The sequence below is a fragment of the Ylistrum balloti genome, unplaced genomic scaffold (genome assembly GCF_031769215.1).
Source record: "Ylistrum balloti isolate Yb309-2 unplaced genomic scaffold, AGI_CSIRO_Ybal_v1 Utg369756, whole genome shotgun sequence".
Lineage (NCBI taxonomy): Eukaryota > Metazoa > Mollusca > Bivalvia > Pectinida > Pectinidae > Ylistrum > Ylistrum balloti.
This window is the reverse complement of record NW_026781957.1, coordinates 1,662,550-1,688,267: the sequence shown is the minus strand read 5'-3', so window position 1 is coordinate 1,688,267 and position 25,718 is coordinate 1,662,550. Positions and strand designations below refer to the sequence as shown.

General features: G+C 34.3%; 1 protein-coding gene and 1 non-coding gene across 3 annotated transcripts in view; one reads left to right on the top strand and one right to left on the bottom strand.

Annotated features, from left to right (window-relative positions):
- LOC132543470 (WASH complex subunit 4-like) overlaps positions 1-21,910 on the bottom strand; it is a 30,697-nt gene extending 8,787 nt beyond the window's left edge. For both annotated transcript variants that reach the window (XM_060206973.1, XM_060206974.1), the window contains exons 1-27: positions 21,856-21,910; positions 21,057-21,196; positions 20,594-20,759; positions 20,217-20,284; positions 19,630-19,712; positions 19,235-19,277; positions 18,871-18,974; positions 18,336-18,456; positions 18,013-18,130; positions 17,309-17,436; positions 16,749-16,909; positions 15,912-16,029; positions 15,480-15,605; positions 15,039-15,146; positions 14,609-14,699; positions 14,111-14,166; positions 13,017-13,096; positions 12,264-12,369; positions 11,877-11,993; positions 11,303-11,471; positions 10,721-10,875; positions 9,729-9,908; positions 9,140-9,229; positions 6,789-6,833; positions 6,507-6,615; positions 1,693-1,846; positions 1,147-1,210 (exon numbers count right to left, since the gene is read on the bottom strand). In XM_060206973.1, coding sequence (XP_060062956.1) covers positions 1,147-1,210; positions 1,693-1,846; positions 6,507-6,615; positions 6,789-6,833; positions 9,140-9,229; positions 9,729-9,908; positions 10,721-10,875; positions 11,303-11,471; positions 11,877-11,993; positions 12,264-12,369; positions 13,017-13,096; positions 14,111-14,166; positions 14,609-14,699; positions 15,039-15,146; positions 15,480-15,605; positions 15,912-16,029; positions 16,749-16,909; positions 17,309-17,436; positions 18,013-18,130; positions 18,336-18,456; positions 18,871-18,974; positions 19,235-19,277; positions 19,630-19,712; positions 20,217-20,284; positions 20,594-20,759; positions 21,057-21,196; positions 21,856-21,910 — 2,955 coding nt within the window. The remainder of the gene's footprint in view (positions 1-1,146; positions 1,211-1,692; positions 1,847-6,506; positions 6,616-6,788; positions 6,834-9,139; positions 9,230-9,728; positions 9,909-10,720; positions 10,876-11,302; positions 11,472-11,876; positions 11,994-12,263; positions 12,370-13,016; positions 13,097-14,110; positions 14,167-14,608; positions 14,700-15,038; positions 15,147-15,479; positions 15,606-15,911; positions 16,030-16,748; positions 16,910-17,308; positions 17,437-18,012; positions 18,131-18,335; positions 18,457-18,870; positions 18,975-19,234; positions 19,278-19,629; positions 19,713-20,216; positions 20,285-20,593; positions 20,760-21,056; positions 21,197-21,855) is intronic.
- A 251-nt stretch (positions 21,911-22,161) lies between these two features.
- On the top strand, positions 22,162-22,233 carry Trnae-uuc (transfer RNA glutamic acid (anticodon UUC)). Its single transcript has one exon. It is a non-coding gene; the product is annotated as a tRNA-Glu (tRNA).
- The last annotated feature ends 3,485 nt before the right edge of the window (positions 22,234-25,718 follow it).

Genomic DNA, 25,718 nt, shown 5'->3' with positions numbered 1-25,718 from the left:
AAAATAGATAGTGCGCTATATAAATGTTGTATATTATTATCATTATTTATTATTGTGCAATGGTATACATGGTCTGATGAAGGAGGAATCATGTGTCATAGACTGTCAGACTGACCAGGATTTACATGACAGATGTCATTGATGAAACAGAAGACACTTCCCTTCCAGAAATCTGGTCTTCTTCTCCATGTACTGTTTCAGGAAGCTCTGTGTAGATCATTCTTTTGTTCATATTTTACCCCAGTTTCATCGAATTTGGTATTAGTAAAGAGAACATGTAAGAAGAGATGGTCATAAGTTAAAATCCTGATTACCAATAAAATGAACTGTTGTGCTACATGTGTGTTACAGCAGAACTCTTTTTTGATATAAACTATGACAGCATGTAACCTTAATTAAGTTAAAATCCTAATTACCATTAAAATGAACTGATGTGCTACATGTGTGTTACAGCAGAACTCTTTTTTTTATAAACTATGACAGCATGTAACCTTGGTTAAGCAGACTTTTTTTATAAACTATGACAGCATGTAACCTTGGTTAAGCAGACTTTTTTTTATAAACTATGACAGCATGTAACCTTGATTAAGCATACTTTTATTTTATACACTATGACAGCATGTAACCTTGGTTAAGCACACTTTTTTTATAAACTATGACAGCATGTAACCTTGATTAAGCATACTTTTATTTTATAAACTATGACAGCATGTAACCTTGGTTAAGCAGACTTGTTTTATAAACTATGACAGCATGTAACCTTGATTAAGCATACTTTTATTTTATAAACTATGACAGCATGTAACCTTGGTTAAGCAGACTTGTTTTATAAACTATGACAGCATGTAACCTTGGTTAAGCAGACTTTTTTTATAAACTATGACAGCATGTAACCTTGATTAAGCATACTTTTATTTTATAAACTATGACAGCATGTAACCTTGGTTAAGCAGACTTTTTTTATAAACTATGACAGCATGTAACCTTGGTTAAGCAGACTTTTTTTTATAAACTATGACAGCATGTAACCTTGATTAAGCAGACTTTTATTTTATAAACTATGACAGCATGTAACCTTGGTTATGCAGACCTTTGCTTTGTTGACATTTCTCTACTGATTACACAATAAATTTACATTTAACTGACCTTGAAATATTCTGTTCCCTCCGCAAAGTTTCTTGCCAAGTTTCCCACAATGTTGTCAAGATTTCTAAAAGTAACACAAATATATATTTAAGTTTACAATAATCTCAAACAACTCCAGACATATTGGATATGAATACTTCTCCAGGACAGAAATGTTTTATTTAACCAAAACTCTACATTTGTTCCCCAACAGGAATCTGGTGAAGGTAAATAGAGAACAAGTCCCACAAAACAGCGACAGAATTAGAGCTATGTATTCTTGTAATGGTTTTACATCTATAGGTCCATCAGACTTTTGAAAACATCGCATAGAAGTAAATGAATAAATTGTGCCTGGTCACCAACAGTGGACAAGGGTACTTCATTAGGATCAAAACTATCCAATATGATCACTTCAGTTGTTTTAATATTCAACACGTTTCCTTTCCATTTTGATTTAAAATTAAGGTATGAAATGTTCCAAAAAGAAGAGAAATTCTTCAATAATAAATTAAAACCAGAAGGTATAAAAATAGACATTTTGTAAACGGCTTCTCCAATACTTACTTGGCAGCGACCTGACATTCCTGTGACAGCCCTTCCTCTTTACAAAGTTCCTCAAAGTTGACAATGTCTTCCAGGTCAGGGATGAACCTGATAGCATTACTACAGCAGTGGAGCCCTCCAGACCTGATCATCCGTATGTAGCCCATCGCATTGCCTGAAGTTAGGAAATTAAGAAAAAGTTATTAATTCAGTATTGTCTATGTAATATTGATCTTAATTTTCAACAAACAATTTTCAGTAACAATGATTCAAATAGTTCTTTGCCTGGTATACAAAAACCAAACTTCAAATATTTCACAGTCAGTATTTAAATTGTCGGAGATTTCACAATGATTCAATTATTCTAAATTAGAAGTCAACAAAACATCTGGTGATTTTAATATTGATTGCAAAATCTGAAACAAAAATGTGTGCATAAGTTTTTGAGTAATTACTGACTAATACTGAAGAGAAAGGTGAAAGTAATTTGTGTAATAAGTTTTGATAATTACCATCTTTGTGTGTTAACACCCCTCCTTATAGATAATGTATGTTAACGCCTCTCCTTATTGATATATGTATGTTAACTCCCCTTCTTATAGATATATGTATGTTAACGCCCCACCTTATAGATATATGTATGTTAATGCCCCTCCTTATAGATTTATGTGTGTTAACACCCCTCTTTATAGATATAAGTATGTTAACACCCCTCCTTATAGATATATGTATGTTAACGCCCCTCCTTATAGATTTATGTGTGTTAACACCCCTCCTTATAGATATAAGTATGTTAACGACCCTCCTTATAGATACATGTATGTTAACACCCCTCCTTATAGATATAAGTATGTTAACGCCCCTCCTTATAGATATATGTATGTTAATGCCCCTCCTTATAGATATATGTATGTTAACGCCCCTCCTTATAGATATATGTATGTAAATGCCCCTCCTTATAGATATATGTATGTTAACGCCCCACCTTATAGATATATGTATGTTAATGCCCCTCCTTATAGATTTATGTGTGTTAACACCTCTCTTTATAGATATAAGTATGTTAACACCCCTCCTTATAGATATATGTATGTTAACGACCCTCCTTATAGATACATGTATGTTAACGCCCCTCCTTATAGATTAATGTATGTTAACGCCCCTCCTTATAGATTAATGTATGTTAACGCCCCTCCTTATAGATATATGTATGTTAACGCCCCTCCTTATAGATTAATGTATGTTAACGCCCCTCCTTATAGATTAATGTATGTTAACGCCCCTCCTTATAGATATATGTATGTTAACACCCCTCTTTATAGATATATGTATGTTAACACCCCTCTTTATAGATATATGTATGTTAACACCCCTCTTTATAGATATATGTATGTTAACACCCCTCTTTATTGATTTATGTATGTTAACACCCCTCCTTATAGATTTATGTATGTTAACACCTCTCCATATAGATTAATGTATGTTAACACCCCTCCTTATAGATTTATGTATGTTAACGCCCCTCCTTATAGATATATGTATGTTAACACCCCTCCATATAGATTTATGTATGTTAATGCCCCTCCTTATAGATATATGTATGTTAACACCCCTCCTTATAGATATATGTATGTTAACGCCCCTCCTTATAGATTAATGTATGTTAACACCCCTCCTTATAGATTTATGTGTGTTAACGCCCCTCCTTATAGATATATGTATGTTAACACCCCTCTTTATAGATATATGTATGTTAACACCCCTCCTTATAGATATATGTATGTTAATGCCCCTCCTTATAGATATATGTATGTTAACACCCCTCTTTATAGATATATGTATGTTAACGCCCCTCCTTATAGATATATGTATGTTAACACCCCTCTTTATTGATTTATGTATGTTAACACCCCTCCTTATAGATTTATGTATGTTAACACCCCACCTTATAGATATATGTATGTTAACGCCCCTCTTTATAGATTTATGTATGTTAACGACCCTCCTTATAGAGTTATGTATGTTTACGCCCCTCCATATAGATATATTATGTTAATGCCCCTCCTTATAAATATATATATGTTAACACCCCTCCATATAGATCGATGTATGTTAACACCTCTCCATATAGATTTATGTATGTTAATGCCCCTCCATATAGATTTCTGTATGTTAACGCCCCTCCTTATAGATATATGTATGTTAACACCCCTCCATATAGATTTATGTATGTTAATGCCCCTCCTTATAGATTTATGTATGTTAACGCTCCTCCTTATAGATATATGTATGTTAACACCCCTCCATATAGATTTATGTATGTTAATGCCCCTCCTTATAGATTTATGTATGTTAACACCCCTCCTTATAGATATATGTATGTTAACACCCCTCCTTATAGATATATGTATGTTAACGCCCCACCTTATAGATATATGTATGTAAATGCCCCTCCTTATAGATATATGTATGTTAACGCCCCTCCTTATAGATTAATGTATGTTAACACCCCTCCTTATAGATTTATGTATGTTAACGCCCCTCCTTATAGATTTATGTATGTTAACACCCCTCCTTATAGATATATGTATGATATATGTATGTTAACACCCCTCCTTATAGATTTATGTATGTTAACACCCCTCCTTATAGATATATGTATGTTAGCGCCCCTCCTTATAGATATATGTATGTTAACACCCCTCTTTATAGATATATGTATGTTAACGCCCCTCCTTATAGATATATGTATGTTAACACCCCTCCTTATAGATATATGTATGTTAACACCCCTCCTTATAGATATATGTATGTTAACACCCCTCCTTATAGATATATATGTATGTTAACACCCCTCCTTATAGATATATGTATGTTAACACCCCTCCATATAGATATATGTATGTAACACCCCTGATTATGTATGTTAACACCCCTCCTTATAGATTTATGTATGTTAACACCCCTCCTTATAGATATATGTATGTTAACACCCCTCCATATAGATTATATGTATGTTAATGCCCCTCCTTATAGATATATGTATGTTAACACCCCTCCTTATAGATATATGTATGTTAATGCCCCTCCTTATAGATATATGTATGTTAACACCCCTCCTTATAGATATATGTATGTTAACACCCCTCCTTATAGATATATGTATGTTAATGCCCCTCCTTATAGATATATGTATGTTAACACCCCTCCTTATAGATATATGTATGTTAACACCCCTCCTTATAGATATATGTATGTTAACGCCCCTCCTTATAGATTTATGTATGTTAACACCCCTCCTTATAGATATGTTAATGCCCCTCCTTATAGATATATTTATGTTAACGCCACTCCTTATATATATATGTATGTTAACACCCCTCCATATAGATTTCTGTATGTTAACGCCCCTCCTTATATATGATAACACCCCTATGTATGTTAATGCCCCTCCTTATAGATATATGTATGTTAACGCCCCTCCTTATAGATATATGTATGTTAACACCCCTCCTTATAGATATATGTATGTTAACGCCCCTCCTTATAGATATATGTATGTTAACACCCCTCCTTATAGATATATGTATGTTAACACCCCTCCTTATAGATATATGTATGTTAACACCCCTCCTTATAGATTTATGTATGTTAACACCCCTCCTTATAGATATATGTATGTTAGCGCCCCTCCTTATAGATATATGTATGTTAACACCCCTCTTTATAGATATATGTATGTTAACACCCCTCTTTATAGATATATGTATGTTAACACCCCTCCTTATTGATTTATGTATGTTAACACCCCTCCTTATAGATTTATGTATGTTAACACCTCTCCATATAGATTAATGTATGTTAACACCCCTCCTTATAGATTTATGTATGTTAACGCCCCTCCTTATAGATATATGTATGTTAACACCCCTCCATATAGATATATGTATGTTAAAGCCCCTCCTTATAGATATATGTATGTTAACACCCCACATTATAGAAAAATGTATGTTAATGCCCCTCCTTATAGATATATGTATGTTAACACCCCTCCATATAGATTTATATATGTTAACACCCCTCCTTATAGATATATGTATGTTAACACCCCTCTTTATAGATATATGTATGTTAACACCCCTCCTTAATGTAGATATATTTATGTATGTTAACACCTCTCCATATAGATTAATGTATGTTAACACCCCTCCTTATAGATTTATGTATGTTAACGCCCCTCCTTATAGATATATGTATGTTAACACCCCTCCATATAGATTTATGTATGTTAATGCCCCTCCTTATAGATATATGTATGTTAACACCCCTCTTTATAGATATATGTATGTTAATGCCCCTCCTTATAGATATATGTATGTTAACGCCCCTCCTTATAGATATATGTATGTTAACACCCCTCTTTATAGATATATGTATGTTAACGCCCCTCCTTAAAGATATATGTATGTTAACACCCCTCCATATAGATTTATATATGTTAACACCCCTCCTTATAGATATATGTATGTTAACGCCCCTCCTTATAGATATATGTATGTTAACGCCCCTCCAAATAGATTTATGTATGTTAACACCCCACCTTATAGATATATGTATGTTAATGCCCCTCCTTATAGATTTATGTATGTTAACACCCCTCCTTATAGATATATGTATGTTAACGCCCCTCCTTATATATATATTTATGTTTACACCCCTCTTTAAAGACATATTTATGTTAACACCCCTCCTTATAGATTTATGTATGTTAACGCCCCTCCTTATAGATATATGTATAATAGGATCTAGGCCTACTATAAGTCGTACTCCCCTACCTATCTGGCTGATCGTGATCCTAAACTGGTCCAGGTAACTATCTCCATCTGGCAGCAGACCCAGCTTCCGTATCCCTTTGTTGAACTTATCAGCCTTTTCAAATGGATACTGAAACCAAAGTAATTAACACTCAAACATTAACATAACTATTTAAGATATTCTTGAAATCAAGGTTTTAAATTGATTCAGTTTTCTATTTCAAAACTCTAGAAAACAGATTTTGTATAAAAAAAAGTATCCACACTAATAAAGTGTCCGTTTGAAAATTTGAAAAATCATACCTTTTGATCTGTATGCATGTGATTTTCTTTGAAATATTTCCAGTCCTGAAATGTACATAAAAATAAGATATATGAACTCATCTGATGTCCACCTGATCATGTATCTATACACAGCTTCTTAACCACTGATGACTTCTGATACTACAGAAGAATGCTTCAGCTTTGCGAACAAACACATATTGTTTCAAAAGCAACATTTTCATTTCCTATACACTTTTCTATCTTAACTAAACAGTCATAATCATCACAGTGCCCTATAAAGTTGAACAGCCATTTTGACAGCTGTACTATCCTTATAAGGGTGTTATTCAATATCATTACAACATCTGTAATATCAATGCCACTTCCATTTCATGGTCATTTTTCTTGAATGTATGACTCTGCATCTCATCAAAATTAAGTCAGGTGTGTTCAGTCGACAAATGATACTATTTTTCCTCTTTGACTGCTGAGTTTTGACAACAAAGTTACAAGTGTACATTAGGTGAAAGTATCTTTAGGTAATCTCCATGTTGTTGTGTCTATGGATGACACATGTTACGATACTAATTATGTTATGATCAAGTTTGGCTTGACTTCTTACTTAACATTGGTAAAGTTGCTAAAACAAAAAAAAAGTATGATTTCATGGGATATAGACAGGAATTTTCATCATTCTTGGTCTTTATGTTTAGTAGATATATAATATCTATAGTTGCTTTGAAACCCTCTAAATATGATAGAAGGGTTTCTAATGCTATCAAAGTGTCATGATATTGTAACACTATACCTTCAAAGTGTCATGATATTGTAACACCACACCTTCAAAGTGTCATATCATAACACCATACCTTCAAAGTGTCATGACATCATAACACCACACCTTCAAAGTGTCATGACATCGTAACACCACACCTTCAAAGTGTCATGATATCGTAACACCACACCTTCAAAGTGTCATGCTATCGTAACCCCACACCTTCAAAGTGTCATGCTATTGTAACACCACACCTTCAAAGTGTCATGATATCGTAACACCATACCTTCAAAGTGTCATGTTTTCATAACACCATACCTTCAAAGTGTCATGCTATCGTAACACCACACCTTCAAAGTGTCATGATATCGTAACACCAAACCTTCATGTCATGTAACACCACACCTTCAAAGTGTCATGATATCATAACACCACACCTACCTTCAAAGTGTCATGATATTGATATTCAAAGTGTCAACACCAAACCTTCAAAGTGTCATGATATCGTAACACCAAACCTTCAAAGTGTCATGATATCGTAACACCACACCTTCAAAGTGTCATGATATCGTAACACCACACCTTCAAAGTGTCATGATATTGTAACACCACACCTTCAAAGTGTCATGATATCGTAACACCACACCTTCAAAGTGTCATGATATTGTAACACCATACCTTCAAAGTGTCATGATATCATAACACCATACCTTCAAAGTGTCATGATATCGTTACACCACACCTTCAAAGTGTCATGACATCATAACACCACACCTTCAAAGTGTCATGACATCATAACACCACACCTTCAAAGTGTCATGATATCGTAACACCACACCTTCAAAGTGTCATGCTATCGTAACACCACACCTTCAAAGTGTCATGATATCGTAACACCATACCTTCAAAGTGTCATGATATCATAACACCATACCTTCAAAGTGTCATGATATCGTAACACCAAACCTTCAAAGTGTCATGATATCGTAACACCAAAACTTCAAAGTGTCATGATATTGTAACACCACACCTTCAAAGTGTCATGATATCGTAACACCATACCTTTAAAGTGTCATGATATCGTAACATCACACCTTCAAAGTGTCATGCTATCGTAACACCATACCTTCAAAGTGTCATGCTATCGTAACACCACACCTTCAAAGTGTCATGATATCGTAACACCATACCTTCAAAGTGTCATGATATCATAACACCATACCTTCAAAGTGTCATGATATCGTAACACCATACCTTCAAAGTGTCATGATATCGTAACACCAAACCTTCAAAGTGTCATGATATCGTAACACCATACCTTCAAAGTGTCATGATATCGTAACACCAAACCTTCAAAGTGTCATGCTATCTTAACACCACACCTTCAAAGTGTCATGATATCGTAACACCAAACCTTCAAAGTGTCATGATATCGTAACACCAAACTTCAAAGTGTCATGATATCGTAGCACCATACCTTCAAAGTGTCATGATATCGTAACACCAAACCTTCAAAGTGTCATGATATCGTAACACCACATGACCTTACACCCAAATGATCACATCATTATAAATCAGTCATCAGGGTCAGATAACAGTGGCCCGGGAAACCTACCTTTATAAGTCTGGACTTGATGTGTTCATCATACATGAACTGTGAGAAAATGAAGAATTTCTTCCTCAAGAACTGGTATGTAAAATTGACCTGGAAATCAAAAGTATTCTGTGAGAGGACTGTAGATATAAATATCATACTAAGCAACAAAATGGTGAACAGCTATGTATCATAAGATCGGATGGGTTATATTTCTTTTTAAATTAAAGCTCAGCCTTGTTTGGATCCAGGGGTTTTGAAACAGTTGTCTAACATGTGTCTCCAATCACTGACAACACACAATTGTTTTAAATGTTTTCTATAGATAGCAGGGCTTTCATTGGGATGAGTCATTAAGTCACCATAGTTAATTCTAATTTCAACTCTCCACATTAATTGATGACTCATCAAGCTTGGTGATTCACCACCTTTTTGATGACTCAACACTGTTTTGATGACTCACCACATTTGATTATTCATCACATTTCTGATTACTCATGAAACTCACTTATCATATTTACAATTACTTATTATAATTCAACACATTTATTGATGACTCATCACATTTACTGATGACTCATCACATTTTGTGATGATTCACTACACTTACTGTTGTGTTCATGATTCCTGTGCCATGAGTCCTGATGGAGTTGGCAATATGGCGGATGTTGATAGTATTGAGATGTTTGTTGTTGCTGGAACACTCTACAAAGATCTGATTGTTGAGGTTGTACAAGTATTTGGAGACAAACACATGGATGTTCCTCATTATCTCCAACACATCTAAACCCTGGAGTAGAAAATAATGGTAGTTTAAAAACTTCTGTCGAGGGAAAAGAGGTGACAACTAAACGAGGGACAAGAGGTGACAACTAAACGAGTCTTTCTCTATTTGATCACCACCAAATTTAGGTGTGTATTTGTTTCTAACTTTCTCACCTGTTCTAGAGTCTGACTAGGTAGGTGTTTATCTGTTTCTAACTTTCTTACCTGTTCCAGAGCCTAACTAGGTTGGTGTGTATCTGTTTCTAACTTTCTCACCTGTTCCAGAGCCTAACTAGGTAGGTGTGTATCTGTTTCTAACTCTCTCACCTGTTCTGGAGTCTAACTAGGTAGGTGTGTATCTGTTTCTAATTTTCTCACCTATTCCAGAGTCTAACTAGGTAGGTGTGTATCTGTTTCTAACATTCTCACCTGTTCCAGAGTCTAACTAGGTAGGTGTGTATCTGTTTCTAACTTTCTCACCTGTTCTAGAGTCTGTCTAGGTAGGTGTGTATCTGTTTCTAACTTTCTCACCTGTTCCGGAGTCTAACTAGGTAGGTGTGTATCTGTTTCTAACTTTCTCACCTGTTCTAGAGTCTAACTAGGTAGGTGTGTATCTGTTTCTAACTTTCTCACCTGTTCTAGAGTCTAACTAGGTAGGTGTGTATCTGTTTCTAACTTTCTCACCTGTTCTAGAGTCTGTCTAGGTAGGTGTGTATCTGTTTCTAACTTTCTCACCTGTTTCGGAGTCTAACTAGGTAGGTGTGTATCTGTTTCTTACTTTCTCACCTGTTCTGGAGTCTAACTAGGTAGGTGTGTATCTGTTTCTAACTTTCTCACCTGTTCCAGAGTCTGGCTAGGTAGGTGGGACTCTACCATCACAAGGCCATATTTCTGTTCAGCCATATTTTTCATCTCCCCATAGGTTTTCCAGTCATGAAGTGCGACCGTTGTGAGATTGTAAAAGGTCATGTTGAGGTAATGTTCCACATACCCTGTCAGAAACATCATTCCATGAACAGTTGATATCACTGCTAGTAATCTGATATATGTTTCCATAACCAAGTAACATTGTAGTAAGTACTGTTATATAATAATTAAGAACCAAATTCCAACAAGTCACATACATTTACATCAGCTCACGAGCAAGGTCAAACACAGATTAAAAAGTCTACGGATATCTAATCAAAATTCCACATGAGATTTACATTTTCTTTAAACAAGAGTCAATTACTGGAAATATATCTCTGAAAATGAACTCTTCTCAAATTCAAAAGATTCACAGTTTCCTAGAAATCTTTGCACTGAGGAAATTCTGTTTTTTTTTTTTTAACTTATCATCAAGCGAGGATCAGTCTATATATACGATACTACAAGAACCACATGTGTCTTTTAAGAAAATAGTGTTTACGATGCTCTTACTTTTGATACTGATGTATCTATCAAACAGCCTGATTGGATGGACCTTCAGAAGGTTTGACAGGTCCTTGAAGCCAACCTTGAAAGGATTCCGGTCATCTAGCTGTAAGTGGGAGTGAATGTGGAGTCGAAGGTCAGTTTCAATGGCCCGACATAGAGGGTCCAACAGGTGCTGAAATAAAATACCACCAAAGGAATATTAATATTATCAACATCTTATACTGATAATTTACTTCTTTATTATCTGTTATTTTTTTACTTTCTTGAGTGTAATTTAAAATTTACAGAAAACTAGTATATCAGCTAAAATGGAGATCATAACATTTGTTTCTTAAAAGCTCTTAATATTTCCAATGTTTCAAATCAAAATAAAAAAATGTTTCAAATCAAAATAAAATAATCATTTTTTTATATATATTAAAAAAGTACAAGAAATGCTCAGTTACAAAAAACACCAAAAACTAGATAAACATTTGGTAAAATGATAAATCTACTTGTCCAGTCTTATCAATAAATATATACTGTTCAATGGTGAGTGACCAAACAAAAACAACAAGAAAATGTTTCAAGTGTTTACCTCTTGTATATTACTGTAGATTTCCTCGTCAAAAATATCCAGCAGTTCTTGGGGAGAGGTAAGGTGTCGAGCTACAGTCATGGGGGGCACACAGTCCCTAAGGGCACCTACCATGTACTTGTTAAAAGATAACACATAATTATATCAATGATTCTGTAAAACAAAAGTCATCCAAATTTCCATGGTGCTTAGAGTAGTCTCCCCTTATGTTCATCTACTGAGTAGAGATTCTCAGACTCAATGTTTTAGTTCTGAATAAATGATAGCAAGCCTCAATGTAACATGGCTGTAAATTCTACACATGGGGATATGATATAAAACTGGTTTTATTACCAGACTTATAAAGATCTTGGAGGTTTTCTTTATATCAGACCTCACTCTACTTACATGGATCCTGTGTGTATCCACCACATTTTCTAAGACATCTGTCAGGTAGATTGGGAAGATGACACGATGCCAGTAGATAAAGCTACAATCACATGATCGTCGGACTCTGTAAACATTGGAAAGTTTGCTTTGGTTCAGTTTTATATAGTCTAATGTCGTGTTGAGTGCATATTTTACATATTTATATAATCTTCCCTATGACAATACAGACCTACATCGCTGAAGTAAACTGCCAAAGGTAGTCAGCAGAAAATCCCACATGTTCACATTATGCTAACAACAAGCAGACCAACTGTAACACTACTATGATGCTGAATGTTAAACAGTAAGTGTATTAACTATAAGACTCCTGTATGTCTCGGTCCAAAGCCTTCCTCAAACGAGCAAATGCTGAACGAAAGGTTAAATACAATACCAAGGGAGACATTGTTACAGAAGGTTAGAGAGTAGATCAGATCCCAAATTAAGTCACCTCTTATGATCATACAATGAGGGCAGCAGGTGTCATTCTTATGCCCTACCTGCAGGAAGGCAAACATATCAGCCCTTGTTTCACAAATCTTCCTTAACTCAGGAAATTTTCTTTTCCTTCAAAATGCCCACAGGAAAGTAACACATAAGTTAATTTCCTTAAACTTCAGATTTTGCTTAACTTACATAATGCTTTCTATGGTAGTGGAGGTTTCCTTAGCTTAAGGCAGATTTGTGAAACATTTGTTCAGAAATGATTTTGTCCCAGTCAAATAGACCTACCTCTCTCTTAGATCACAGATCATCTCGAGCTTCTTAAGGTTAGCATATAAAGTCTGAATCTCATCCTCCTTGAACGTCCTCTGAAAACAAAATAAGAGGTGAATTTTTAGAATACGTAGCTAATCTACTCTCGCTTTATGAAACATTAAACAAATATCAGTAACCTCTCTCCAGATCTGGCAGGTGAAGTAATGATGTTAGAGTTTCTTCAATCCAAGGAAAGTCAGCTGATTCAACTTATATCCATTTTGTCATTCTCTGTAATGCTGACCATGACCTTTAACTTTCAGATATATAATACAATCCTTGACAACCATTTTTAGACATATCTGAATGGTGACCATGACCTGTAACCTTCAGATATATAATACAATCCTTGACAAGCATTTTTAGACATATCTGAACAGTGACCATGACCTTTAACCTTCAGATATATAATACAATCCTTGACAACCATTTTCGGACATATCTGAATGGTGACCATGACCTTTAACCTTCAGATATATAATACAATCCTTGACAAGTATTTTCAGACATATCAGAATGGTGACATTGAAACACAGAATCATATGATCTAAGATAGTGTCTGACATCTGTGTAAACATTTAAATCCTTTAAGAAATGAAGTCACTAGTTAAACAGATGTCACAAGAATGTCTGATTTTCTATAAATACTAAGAGTGACCTTGACCTTGCAACTCACAAATACAAATTCATCAAAGGTATTGCCTTATTGACCTTTGTGAAAAGATTGAAGAAAATCTAAAAAATTAGAGATTGGATGCAATATGATGCCTATGGACAACACCACAAGCAGAGGCATAAACAGAAAGTACTGTATAAAGTTCAGATTTCAAAGACCCAAGGAGAACCTAATTATTGGACACAAACCATTGTATGAAAAATAGAATTGACACTGATGTGTGATGCAAACAATGTGATTTGTATTGGTCATCTTTTCAGGTAAGTCAAAGAAATTGGATATCACAATAGAGCATTGTCAAATTGTACAATGAACCCCACCAGGGGAGAATTCTACAGGACTTGTTACAAAAACAAGCCTTATAATCTACATATAAACATATAACACTTACCATCTTAGTTCCCACTGCTAACGTTAATCGTGCAATGAGCCGTCTCTCCTTTGTACCTGGGAACAGTCAAGGTCAAAAGAGGTTATGACAAGTGTTACGCAGACATGTCTGTTCATGTTATCAATAGTGTGATGCTGATATTATTGTTTATAAGCAGCATTAAGTTGTTGGAAAAATGTCCATAACACATGAAAGTCACTGCTCTTATGTACGGTATCAATGCCTGATGAATTTGAAAATTTCAAATGTGAACTTTGACCTTTAACAATAAGTACCTCAATATGAAGTTGGTGTTATGATTTCTATGAAAACCAGGACAGATACCCTCACACAAACCTGAACCATACATGTCAGTCTCCGCAAGGACCAGGGCAGAGAGTCTACACTTACCTGGACCATTCATGGCAGTCTCAGTAAGGACCAGGGCAGAGAGTACACACTTACCTGGACCATTCATGGCAGTCTCAGCAAGGACCAGGGCAGAGAGTACACACTTACCTGGACCATTCATGGCAGTCTCAGCAAGGACCAGGGCAGAGAGTACATCAAGTCTCCTCTCACTGTACTTCTTATCAGACATAATCCTTTTCTTTAAACAGATATTTAAACAAAAATCAAAATTTCTTTGAATTCATACTGTCTACTTATGTTTACAAGAACCTGCCCAGAAATTAAGGTGCATTTCAATCATCATTTTTGGAGAATGAGGCCATATTTTGTTATATTTTAAATTTTACCAAATGCTTGAATCACAGAGATTACTTCATACACAAGTCATTAATTAGACTGAATTTAGCAATCTTCATTATTCCACTTTCTATGTATGGTGATTTTGTTCCATCATCAAGAGATATTTTTTCTATTTATCTACCTATGATATTCAGCCCTGTCATATCTATGTCATCAGTATGACCTTAAGTCTACTGACCTTTGCCATTCCAATGGAGCTGAGGATGAGGAAGCTGAGATGCTGGATAATGTGACTGACAGACTCCGCTATTAACATGGTCCTCCGGTGGAATGTGTGTTCTATGGCCTGAACATAAAATACTATCATTGTAAAACAGAATAAGTGAACCATGATATAAAATAAGAGATTTTACTAATATAATAATTTTGATATTAGTTGAGAAGTGATGTATTATGGTTCCTATATATTCTCTCTGATTCCTACCTCTAATTCAAGATCAGATTGATTAGAGCAGTTAACTTTTCACGAGTCAGTTCTAAATCAGTGCAATACCTTTGTAATCAATGGAAAACAAATCTGAAGTCTAACTCCTCCCCACCTCAACACCCTCAAATAGTTAGCCAGTGAACATTAGATCAAATTCACAGGATTTTAGTAAATAGATCAAAAAAATTGCACCTTTAAAAGTTCGGTGAGGCGACAGAGACAAAGTACAGCTGTCTTGGTCATCGGTTTCTGTAAAGCTACATGGAGGTTCATCACTGTACGCACCAGGTGGTTGATGTTGTAGGCATACAGTAGCCCCTGTCATAGTGAAAACAGAGCCAAAATGTTTATCTCAGATTCAAAATTCAAGACCATTTTACGACCTGTAGAACTGTGTTATATCAAGCCCAGATACTTTGCAAGTTAAGGAAAATAAATCTTCCTTAAATGTTAAACACACAGAATTACTTTATGTAGTATTGACTTCTGCAAAATGTCCATTCAAATAATTCAACACTGACACAGTTTGGTCCTACCATGCTGATGTAAGATTCTAAAACTTTTTAAAATACCATGATAACTTGTTGAGTGAGACATAGATGTTTTACTTGTCTGAGAAGTCACCTGTATAAAAAGGACACAGCGATTGTTTAGGTCCTCCATTAGAGTCTTCCCTCGAGTCATGGAGGATTCCATCTCCACCATCCAGGCAGACACACTGGTATGGAAGTTCTGTACATCTCTGTAGATGTGAGGGGGGAAGTATTTTATCATAAACACAAAGGATCTTAACACTTTACTACAGACAGAAACAAAAGCTAAAGCTGTATGTTACAAACAGCTGGCACTGGGCTATGTTACCTAATCAATTCTAAATGTTCAAGGTAACTTTCAAACAGAAGCTGAAGAATGCTGTGATACAACAAAAACCAAAATGTCTTGTCCTGGTAAGACATGCATACTCTACTATAAAGCATGGCCTAGTTATCATACAATCTGTATATCACTAATAACAAGTATTTGTGACATGCTTTTCAATGTTCTAGTCTCATTAATCAAATCATGTATTTCAAAATGTATACATTACAATACTTTAAAATCTCTTATACACAGCATGTAACCAGTTCATGAAGATTGAAATATCACATGTTTCAGACTTAGCCTCTATTCCATTTCACAGAAAATCCCCCGTGTATGTGTAAGTGTTTAGGAATTATACGACAAGTTTCATTCATCGGTTACTTGACTTAGCCCTGAGTTAATCCAAGCTATTTTCTGTCAAATTTTCATTTCAATTTGGTCTTAATAAATCATGTCCTATTACTTAATTACCTATAAAATTCTCATCGTTAATTCCTCTATGGTCATTTGGCGGAGATAATTTATGTAGGTTTTGTCTGTAATTCTTTCCAACTGACTATGCATCTTGTCAATAAGATTTGATGAAATGAAATGCCTCACCTCGTCAGCATCTGGTTACGACTCTGCAGCCAGGTCTGATATTGAGTTTTGACTGATGTCTGAGCCTTCTTGTCCAGGGCTTTCACCATTTGTGGGAGTCTATTCAGTAGGAAGGTAGTTGGGAACCAGATGATGTTCCCCAGAAGGTGTACACCAGGGATCTATATATGATAAATCAACACAAAATATTTATCTACAGTGGAGTTATTGAGTCCTTTTATAAAAACATATAGAAAGTCAAAAATATATTTACTGTTCATTACAATTTAAAGGCAACAACTCTACATTGGTATCTGATACATAATCTTGATTTTTGGTCATGTGACTCCAACTATCTGTTATCTACTGATTAAGATAGGACATGAAAAATGTCCCGACATTATAGTGACATGAAAAATGTCCCGACATTTTAGTGACAAAAACAATATTCTGACATTTTTGTTCTGAGAACAATGTGCTGAATTTTTTGTGATATGAAAAATGTCCTGAGATTTGTTTGTTATGTGATGTGAACAATTCCCTGACCTTTCAGACTTTTGTGATATAAACAACATCCTGACCTTTTTGTGAATATCCCAGAGAGATTTAAAGACTTTTTTGTCTATCACCCTGAAGATCTGGAAGTGTAAAATATACAGCCCACACAGTCCGACAAACTTGTGTCTCTGGTCCGTCTCATTGGCTTCCCCTGTTGGAATCAAATAACAGTCTACAATGATATTTGTTCGCTCGAGACAAGAATTTCCCTATCTATATAAATGAACATTAAATATCTTTTATATAAGGTACATGTACAGTATTGTAAATTCAAATTAAAAAAGTTAAACAAGAGGCCCATATGGCCTGTATCGCTCACCTGATTTAGTTTGCTGAAATTGATTTATTTCAACTAAGGGAAACGTATTTAAAACACTTGCATCTATTTCCCTGAAATAGGCTCGACCCTCCTCCCAAAGTGGGTAAGATGCGGCTATTTGTAAATAACTAAGTTCTTTTCAACAAGAATGTCTTCAGCTCCAACATGATAAAGATTTTGATTAATTTGATCTGTGTCCATTATTTGGCCGCAGCCCTCTGATCCTAATGGACTGAAACTCACTGTTCATACAAAATTTCTCCCTTTTTTCCCAGAAATGTCTCACACCAAATAGGGACAGAATCCAGGTATTCCTATATAAGAACAAAATAGATTTTAAAGAAATTTATAGTTTTCCCTACTGGGCCCCGCCCATCTGGACCCAGGTGGTGAGGTAAGGAGTCTTACCTATCCTGGTCTCTAGTTCTACCAGGTAATCTCTAATGTTGATATTAAACTCATCTAGGAACACAGAGTTCTTGGTTACAGACACAGTACTGCTATCAAATGACTGCTCCACACAATTCTGCAAAACACAAGAGAAAAAGTATGTCAGCATCACAATGATTTATCATTTATTGTTAATTAGTAATCAATTACCAATACAAGAAAATGCACCAGTTTTTTTCATGAAGTATTGATAAAATAATTGATAGAAAAGTTCAAGCATCCAAAAAAAAATACACTTGAAATCATATTTAAGTTCATATTTGTTTTAAAATTTCCATTACCTGAAATATGAGGCCATCTAATAACTCTCCTTCTAATTTCATGATTAGTTTTTCAAATTGTCTTAATTTGTCACCAGGAATAGAGAACTTTCCAGGGTCATGATGGACAGATTTCAACATTCTGAAACAAGTGATTAAGTCAAACAAAAATACCTCACGAAGAAAAACAAACCATATTTACATTGGTTGTTTATTTATATAAATCAGACAGAATTTTTTGTTACCATTCAATGCTACATGTTACAATCAAACAACAAAACCTCAGGTTTCTCTGTGTTTAGAAATGAAGTCTGGTGTACAACATTGTAAATTAATTTTGTTAGGAAACAGATTTGAAAGAAAAATATACTACTACATAGGTAAGAAATGTTTTATGACTGTATGGCACGCCTGATGTGTGGAAATGTAGTGGACGATGGGGGTACTTCTCTTACCCATAATTTGTCTGTGAAATTATCTGACCATGTAAAATTGTTTGATATGTATATAAGTTTTGCAAAAACGATGAGCTTCTGTATGAAATGTGTATCCATACCTTTTATAGAGCGTCCAATGATCCTTTAGAGAAGCATGGTTATCGACAATCTCATCCAGAGTGATCAGTACTCCGAGAACTTCTCCAAGTTCCTCAAACACAGTCTAGAAAAATGGAACACATCGTAAAATCATCCTTAATCCATGATGGGAATATCTGTTAAGATGATCAGGCTTAAGAAAACTTATTTAATCAGATATCACATTATGAAGAAATGAAGGAATAAAGAATCCTTTTTTCGATAGTTAATTCAAAGGTGACAGAATTATTTTACACAAAAAGAGCATTAGAAAAGACCATTTTGTAAATTACTTCTGTGATTTTTTACACTTATATTACACAATGTTAAACTACAGAATATTACCCTGAAATGTACTTCTGTAACATCAATGAGTTTAGCTCCTCCTCTGTAAAAAAAATATGTTTAAAATTCTTACAGATTTACATAAATTAAGTTTTGTTATCAGAAAGATAAATCTCTGATAATTAAGTCAGTGGTTGGAGCCAGAGAACCATGTCTTTCAGATCATATAATATTAATTATGTAAATGCAGATCATATAATATTAATTATGTAAATGCATCAGTCCAATATTTGTCATGCATATAACATTATCTATCATCAGAAAACACTGAGAGAATTAGTCTAAATTTTGATAAATACCCACACATTGTTTAAAATCACTCTGTGCTCTGACAGGCAAATAAAACAATAACAGAGGTGTGAAGTGTCTTGATTAAATTTTATACAAGGACTTACCGAGACAGTGAATACAGACAGGCAAACTGGTGAATCACATTCTTCACAACTTCATAACAACGGTTTACAAAACATGACAGCTCCTGTGAAATAGAAAAGTACTACTTTTACACCAATTCTCCCTAAAACACACATACACTAAAACACCGCAAATTACTGCCTCCACCCCTGTTGACCCCCCCACCCCCACTCCACCCACACACACGCACACACACACACTGCCTCACCAAGGAAAACCCATACTTTAAGTATGAAGTTCAAGTGAGCAGTAATTTATGAGACTGTGGGATAGAAAGATAGAAAGATCCAGATAAACAATTTTTCCTTAATGTAGATTAAAGAGCAAATGTTCCAGACAACAAATATAACAAGGACAAACCAACACAAAAAAAAAACTATAGTTTCCCCCAGTTCCCAGTAAGAGACTAATAACAAAATAACAGCGATTCATAGTAAAACATTATCAGAAAGCACTGTAACAGGCTGCTGACTCTGAATGCAGCATTACATTGTCAGAAAATCTAGCAGTGTTATACTGAAATTACTCTATAAAATTAGTAAATGTAGTTAACGGCTGATACCATTACCTGAAGGAGGGGCATTAATCTTCCCATCTGTAGCTGGGCCTCACCTTCTCCCAAACCATTCTCAGGTTCTGTAACCATGCAGAATTACCAGTTACTACAGTTTTAAAGGTTCAACATTTGTATAATCAAGTTGATGTCCTTAATTTATATGAGAAAAAAGTGTATTTTAAAGCATTTAAGATCAACCTTTAGATCAACAATTTACATAATCTTTTAAAATTGATTTTGATGATAATTCTTCATTTTATAACAATTATAAAATGATAAAAGGAGAGTTTTAAAATAAATTCTGTTCATCAAAGACCTTGTAATCCTGTCAGTCTCACGCTCTGTTACAGATTATGTATGTTGTAATCCTGATAGAATCCTGATCTCACCTCCTTCTCCGTAGAATAGCAGGGCGTTATAGAACTTAGACTGTGCCTCATGCTGCAGTGCCTGCATCTCACAACATAGTGAGGCTAGCACAGTGATGATCTTGTTGAAGATCTTGTTGTCAGTTTTAATCAGTTGTAGTAGGGTCGTCTGTTCATACGGTAACAGCTACAAGACGAAATAGTGATTGACAGTCATGTAAATGCTTGCCATTTGATTTCTTCTTTGGTGAATGAAACGTGAATGATCAGGAAGGCATTTACAGTAGGAGGGAATAGAACTTCTCCTTGGATTTCTTACTAAATTACTTCATCTTTGTCTTCACAAAGACTTGAAATCATACACCTATTTAGCAAATGCACCAGCTTGCAACATGAATATGAAATATATTAAAATGTGTAATGCAAGTAAATAAGTGTATAACAATGCTATCTGTTGTGACTGTGGAATTATAATTACACCTACCTGTAAAGCTATAGGGTCAAGGGTCATGTCCCATGAATCACCAATGGATTCATCCAAAGCACCCTCTATCTCCTTCAACTGGGAAGCATATTCCTCCAGAAATTGGCCATACTTTTTCAGTTGTAACTCTCCGACAATTTCTGTGTAGAGTAATGACAGCGATAATATATATATGTATTTCACATTCTAGTAAACATTTTACTTGACATACTTTTGTTCTGTATGTACAGATATATATATATACAGTAGCAGAGGATAGTGCAAGCTTTTAAAAAAAAGTATGTATGATTTACCTGTCACCCATTTAAAACTATTTGCTGATATATCTAATATGGTGCAAAAAAATGCAAAGCATTACATGAAGACAGCGCAACATATATTGTACAATCTAACATCGGTCAGAACTCATGGGTCTCTTTTTCTGCAGGGTTTGGAGCCAACTACGAGTTCCATTCACAATGTCAAAACTTCTACATTTTCCCAATCAAAGCATTAATGCTCCCAAAATATTGGTCGTTAGACGTATTGTCAAAACATCTGGATGCTGCTGTCCAGTGGACAGTTTTCTGATAGGCATCCATGGGTTAAGATGGTTGTTTGTTTGCTTTAGCAATGTATGTATGAATGAAACTCTAATGTCGGGTCTATACTAGAAATTGCAGTATTGATATTGGCATCACACATTTAATCTCTTGTATAACGACACTAAACATTGCAGCTTTAGAATACTGCTGCTGGAATTAATTAAAATTGTCCATGACCAATAAAGTTGTCATGTTACAGTTCCCGTCATACTTACTCATAGAACCGTCATCGAACTTGTCAAACTCCCAGTCCACTGTAGTGGACGCCATTTTGGAAAAACTCCCCGGTCACATGATGACAACACTTCCGTAATATATTGATCATGTGACACAAATTGTAAATCAACCCTTATATTCACATTATTTTCTCTATTGGCAGACAATTTTACTTCTTGTGGTAGCATTCATAATTCCAGGATCTTATATCTAATTTGCTTTGAACATATAATATAATGGTATCACAGCGTTTGCAAATCAATACTTTCGGTATATAATTTCTTAAGGTCACCAGTTTAATATCGTCCGATGTGGTCTAGTGGTTAGGATTTCTGGTTTTCACCCAGACGGCCCGGGTTCAATTCCCGGCATCGGAACCTTTATTTTGTTATTTTTTTTATCCCATTTTCAAACGAGTAGCACTTAATCGTGTATGGAAACAAAAGTCTGCTTTTTATTTATAATAATTTTCCATTAAGAAATACACACAAAAATAAAACTATCCATCTAAACCCTCAAAAAATATCAAACTTTAAACTTACTGTCATTTTTTTTTCTTAGTCTTATTAAATTAAATTAAATAGTCTTATTTTTTTTTATAAATACTGTATTCTTTTCCTAAATTTGTGAGCTTAAAGATTGATTATTGCATCGCTACATGTAGGTAAAACACATGTACAATGTATCTGTGGTCAGGATAAGAATGTCCCTATAAATAAGCTGACCAATCAACATTAAGCTTCCTCACAAAATTATGCATTATTGTTTTCAAAGAGAAAAATGAAGTTTACAAAAATTATCATCAAAGTAATCTAACTTTTGGCATATTCTTTGCATTAATATTTCTTTTGTTATATTTTGGTGAATGATTACAGAGCAAATAAATAAGTGAAAGTCAATATGTTTCAGAAAACTTCATAATATCTAAATCATGTTAATAACTTCATGGCCTTGGCTAATAAACCAAACAAACTTTGACCTTTGACCATTTGTTGCTACAAGCATCATCATTCATAGCTAAGCTTAAAAATCATGTTAAATTTCATACAGAGGCCTTTTTATGAAGATTTTTTTTCATTATACAAGTCAAGGTTACTATTTCAATTCATTGAACATACCAATAATACATAAAATTTCTTTTCGTAACTTAATTGGGCATCATCCCAGAAATCTACCAGTCAAATATGATGATAAATGGTCTCTTGATTATTGAAAGGAAAACACCGATGACAGACGGATGGACAACAAGACACCAGAGCAATTTAGCTTACATTGGCCCCCATGCCAGGTGAGCTAAAAGCTAGGACATATCTCTTGAATTACATTTCAGGCCAAATTGACCAGCTCTTCAGCAGCGAAGGTAACAAAAATATGATGAAATATGAAATGTTTATCATTTCCTAAAATATAAAATTATCAGATAATCGTCAATAAAGCAACAAACAAGTTACCTTAAGCATAAGTGGTATTTATTTTTTTAAAAGCACTTTAAAACCACTGGATTTCAAAAATGTTGGAATGCATACATACATTTATTTTGAGTACATTCTTCTATAACACTCTGTAAAATTGAATTCTGCCAACAAGTTTAATAATTAGAAATCAATAAGTTTTTCTACAAAAAATACAATAATTGATCAAATGTGTATGTTTTTCTTTCATTCTTTCACCAGCATAATGATCACAGCTATCATGACCTTATGACATCAAAGATTCAGAATCTGACAAGGAAAACTTTGGCCAATAAAATTGGAACGTTTTATTGTTCAATTCCGCAGCTATAAACCTATATATTGACTAAATACTTATCATAAATATTTATATCATCATCACATGACTAATTAGGATTTAGTACACACATAAAATCAACTAGGCAAGAGCTGTGCATCAACTTAATATTTTGACAAGAACTCAATAATAGACATATCAAATGCTAGAGCAAGAATTCAGTTTAAAGTGTATCAATTTAGGGCAAGAATTCAGCTTAAAGTGTATCCATTTAATATGACTAGTATATTGTAAAGTATTTAGGACAAGAATTCAGCTTAAAGTGTATCCATTTAATATGACTAGTATTTTGTAAAGTATTTAGGACAAGAATTCAGCTTAAAGTGTATCCATTTAATATGACTAGTATATTGTAAAGTATTTAGGACAAGAATTCAGCTTAAAGTGTATCCATTTAATATGACTAGTATATTGTAAAGTATTTAGGGCAAGAATTCAGCTTAAAGTGTATCTATTTAGGACAAGAATTCAGCTTAAAGTGTATCTATTTACTATGACTAGTATTTTGTAAAATATTCAGGACAAGAATTCAGCTTAATGTGTATCTATTCAGGGCAAGAATTCAGCTTAGAGTGTATCTATTTATTATGACTAGTATATTGTAAAGTATTTAGGGCAAGAATTCAGCTTAAAGTGTATCTATTTACTATGACTAGTATTTTGTAAAATATTTAGGGCAAGAATTCAGCTTAAAGTGTATCTATTTAGGACAAGAATTCAGCTTAAAGTGTATCTATTTACTATGACTAGTATTTTGTAAAATATTTAGGACAATAATTCAGCTTAATGTGTATCTATTCAGGGCAAGAATTCAGCTTAAAGTGTATCTATTTACTATGTCTGGTATTTTGTAAAAGTATTTAACTAAATTTTAACAGTGTTGTAAACAACAATACAAAACAGTGCAAGTGAACCTTAAAAAAAAAAAAATAGAAAAAGAAGGAATATTCAGAGGATCTTAGACAAATTTCATAGTGTTCATCTGGTTTAGGACAATGCAAGATAAAAATAAGCATTGTATATACCAGTAGTGATATCAATGAACACAAGACAAAAAAGGCAGTTTTACAAACTACAAACTACTTCATTTCTATATGATTCTCTAATAAAGATGAAAGCAGCCATAAGCAAATACTAAATAAAGAAAAATAAAGGAAAAACTATGTTAAGAAAAAATGTGGTAATACAAATGATCAGTAATTCTCCATCTATAGCATGCAATCAATTATAAAAATATATTGGAAAAGTAATAAACAAGAGTTCCTAGGAACTGTATGTGTCGCCTGCATAAAGTGTCACGGCCACCCAGAACTGTATGTGTCGCCTGCATAAAGTGTCACGGCCACCCAGAAATTGAACTGGAAGTGCAATGATCAACCATAAAGTTGTAATACCAAATTTCATTTTGATAACTCAAAGCATAAGCCAAAAAGTCAGGAAAACAATATTCCCAGGAAATTTTCTAAGTTGAAAGGGGCATAACTCTGCCAAAAAGGGTCATAGACAGCTGGGAATCAAACTTAATCTGTACCCTTGCAACAAAAAGCCATATGCCAAGTTTCATTTTGATAACTCAAAGCATTACCAAAAAAAGTCTGGAAAACTTTCGTACGGACGATGACAACGACAGGTGACGACGGACAAAGTGATCCCTAAGTGTCCGCCAGCTCTGCAGGCGACACAAAAACAGAACATGACAAAACCCTGAGATCTGCTTAAATCTTTCTATCATATATTATGCACATATTTATTTTTCTGATCAAGCAACATACTGATGTTGAAAACCAATTCAGTTACTGAAAAAAATTGTGACGAGTAGTATACCATATAGGTACTGCAAAAAAACACAATGTACAAACGTGATGATGTGTAAGTTACACTGTACATATACTATTCATTTTCGTCAGTGTGTTATGGTACAGTATCAGTGGACGGTCCTCTGACAGACTCAATTGTCACAAACAACAGGTAATCTAATTAACATATTCAATTACAAACAATAGGTAATCTAATTAACATATTCAATTATGAACAACAGGTAATCTAATTAACATATTCAATTACGAACAATAGG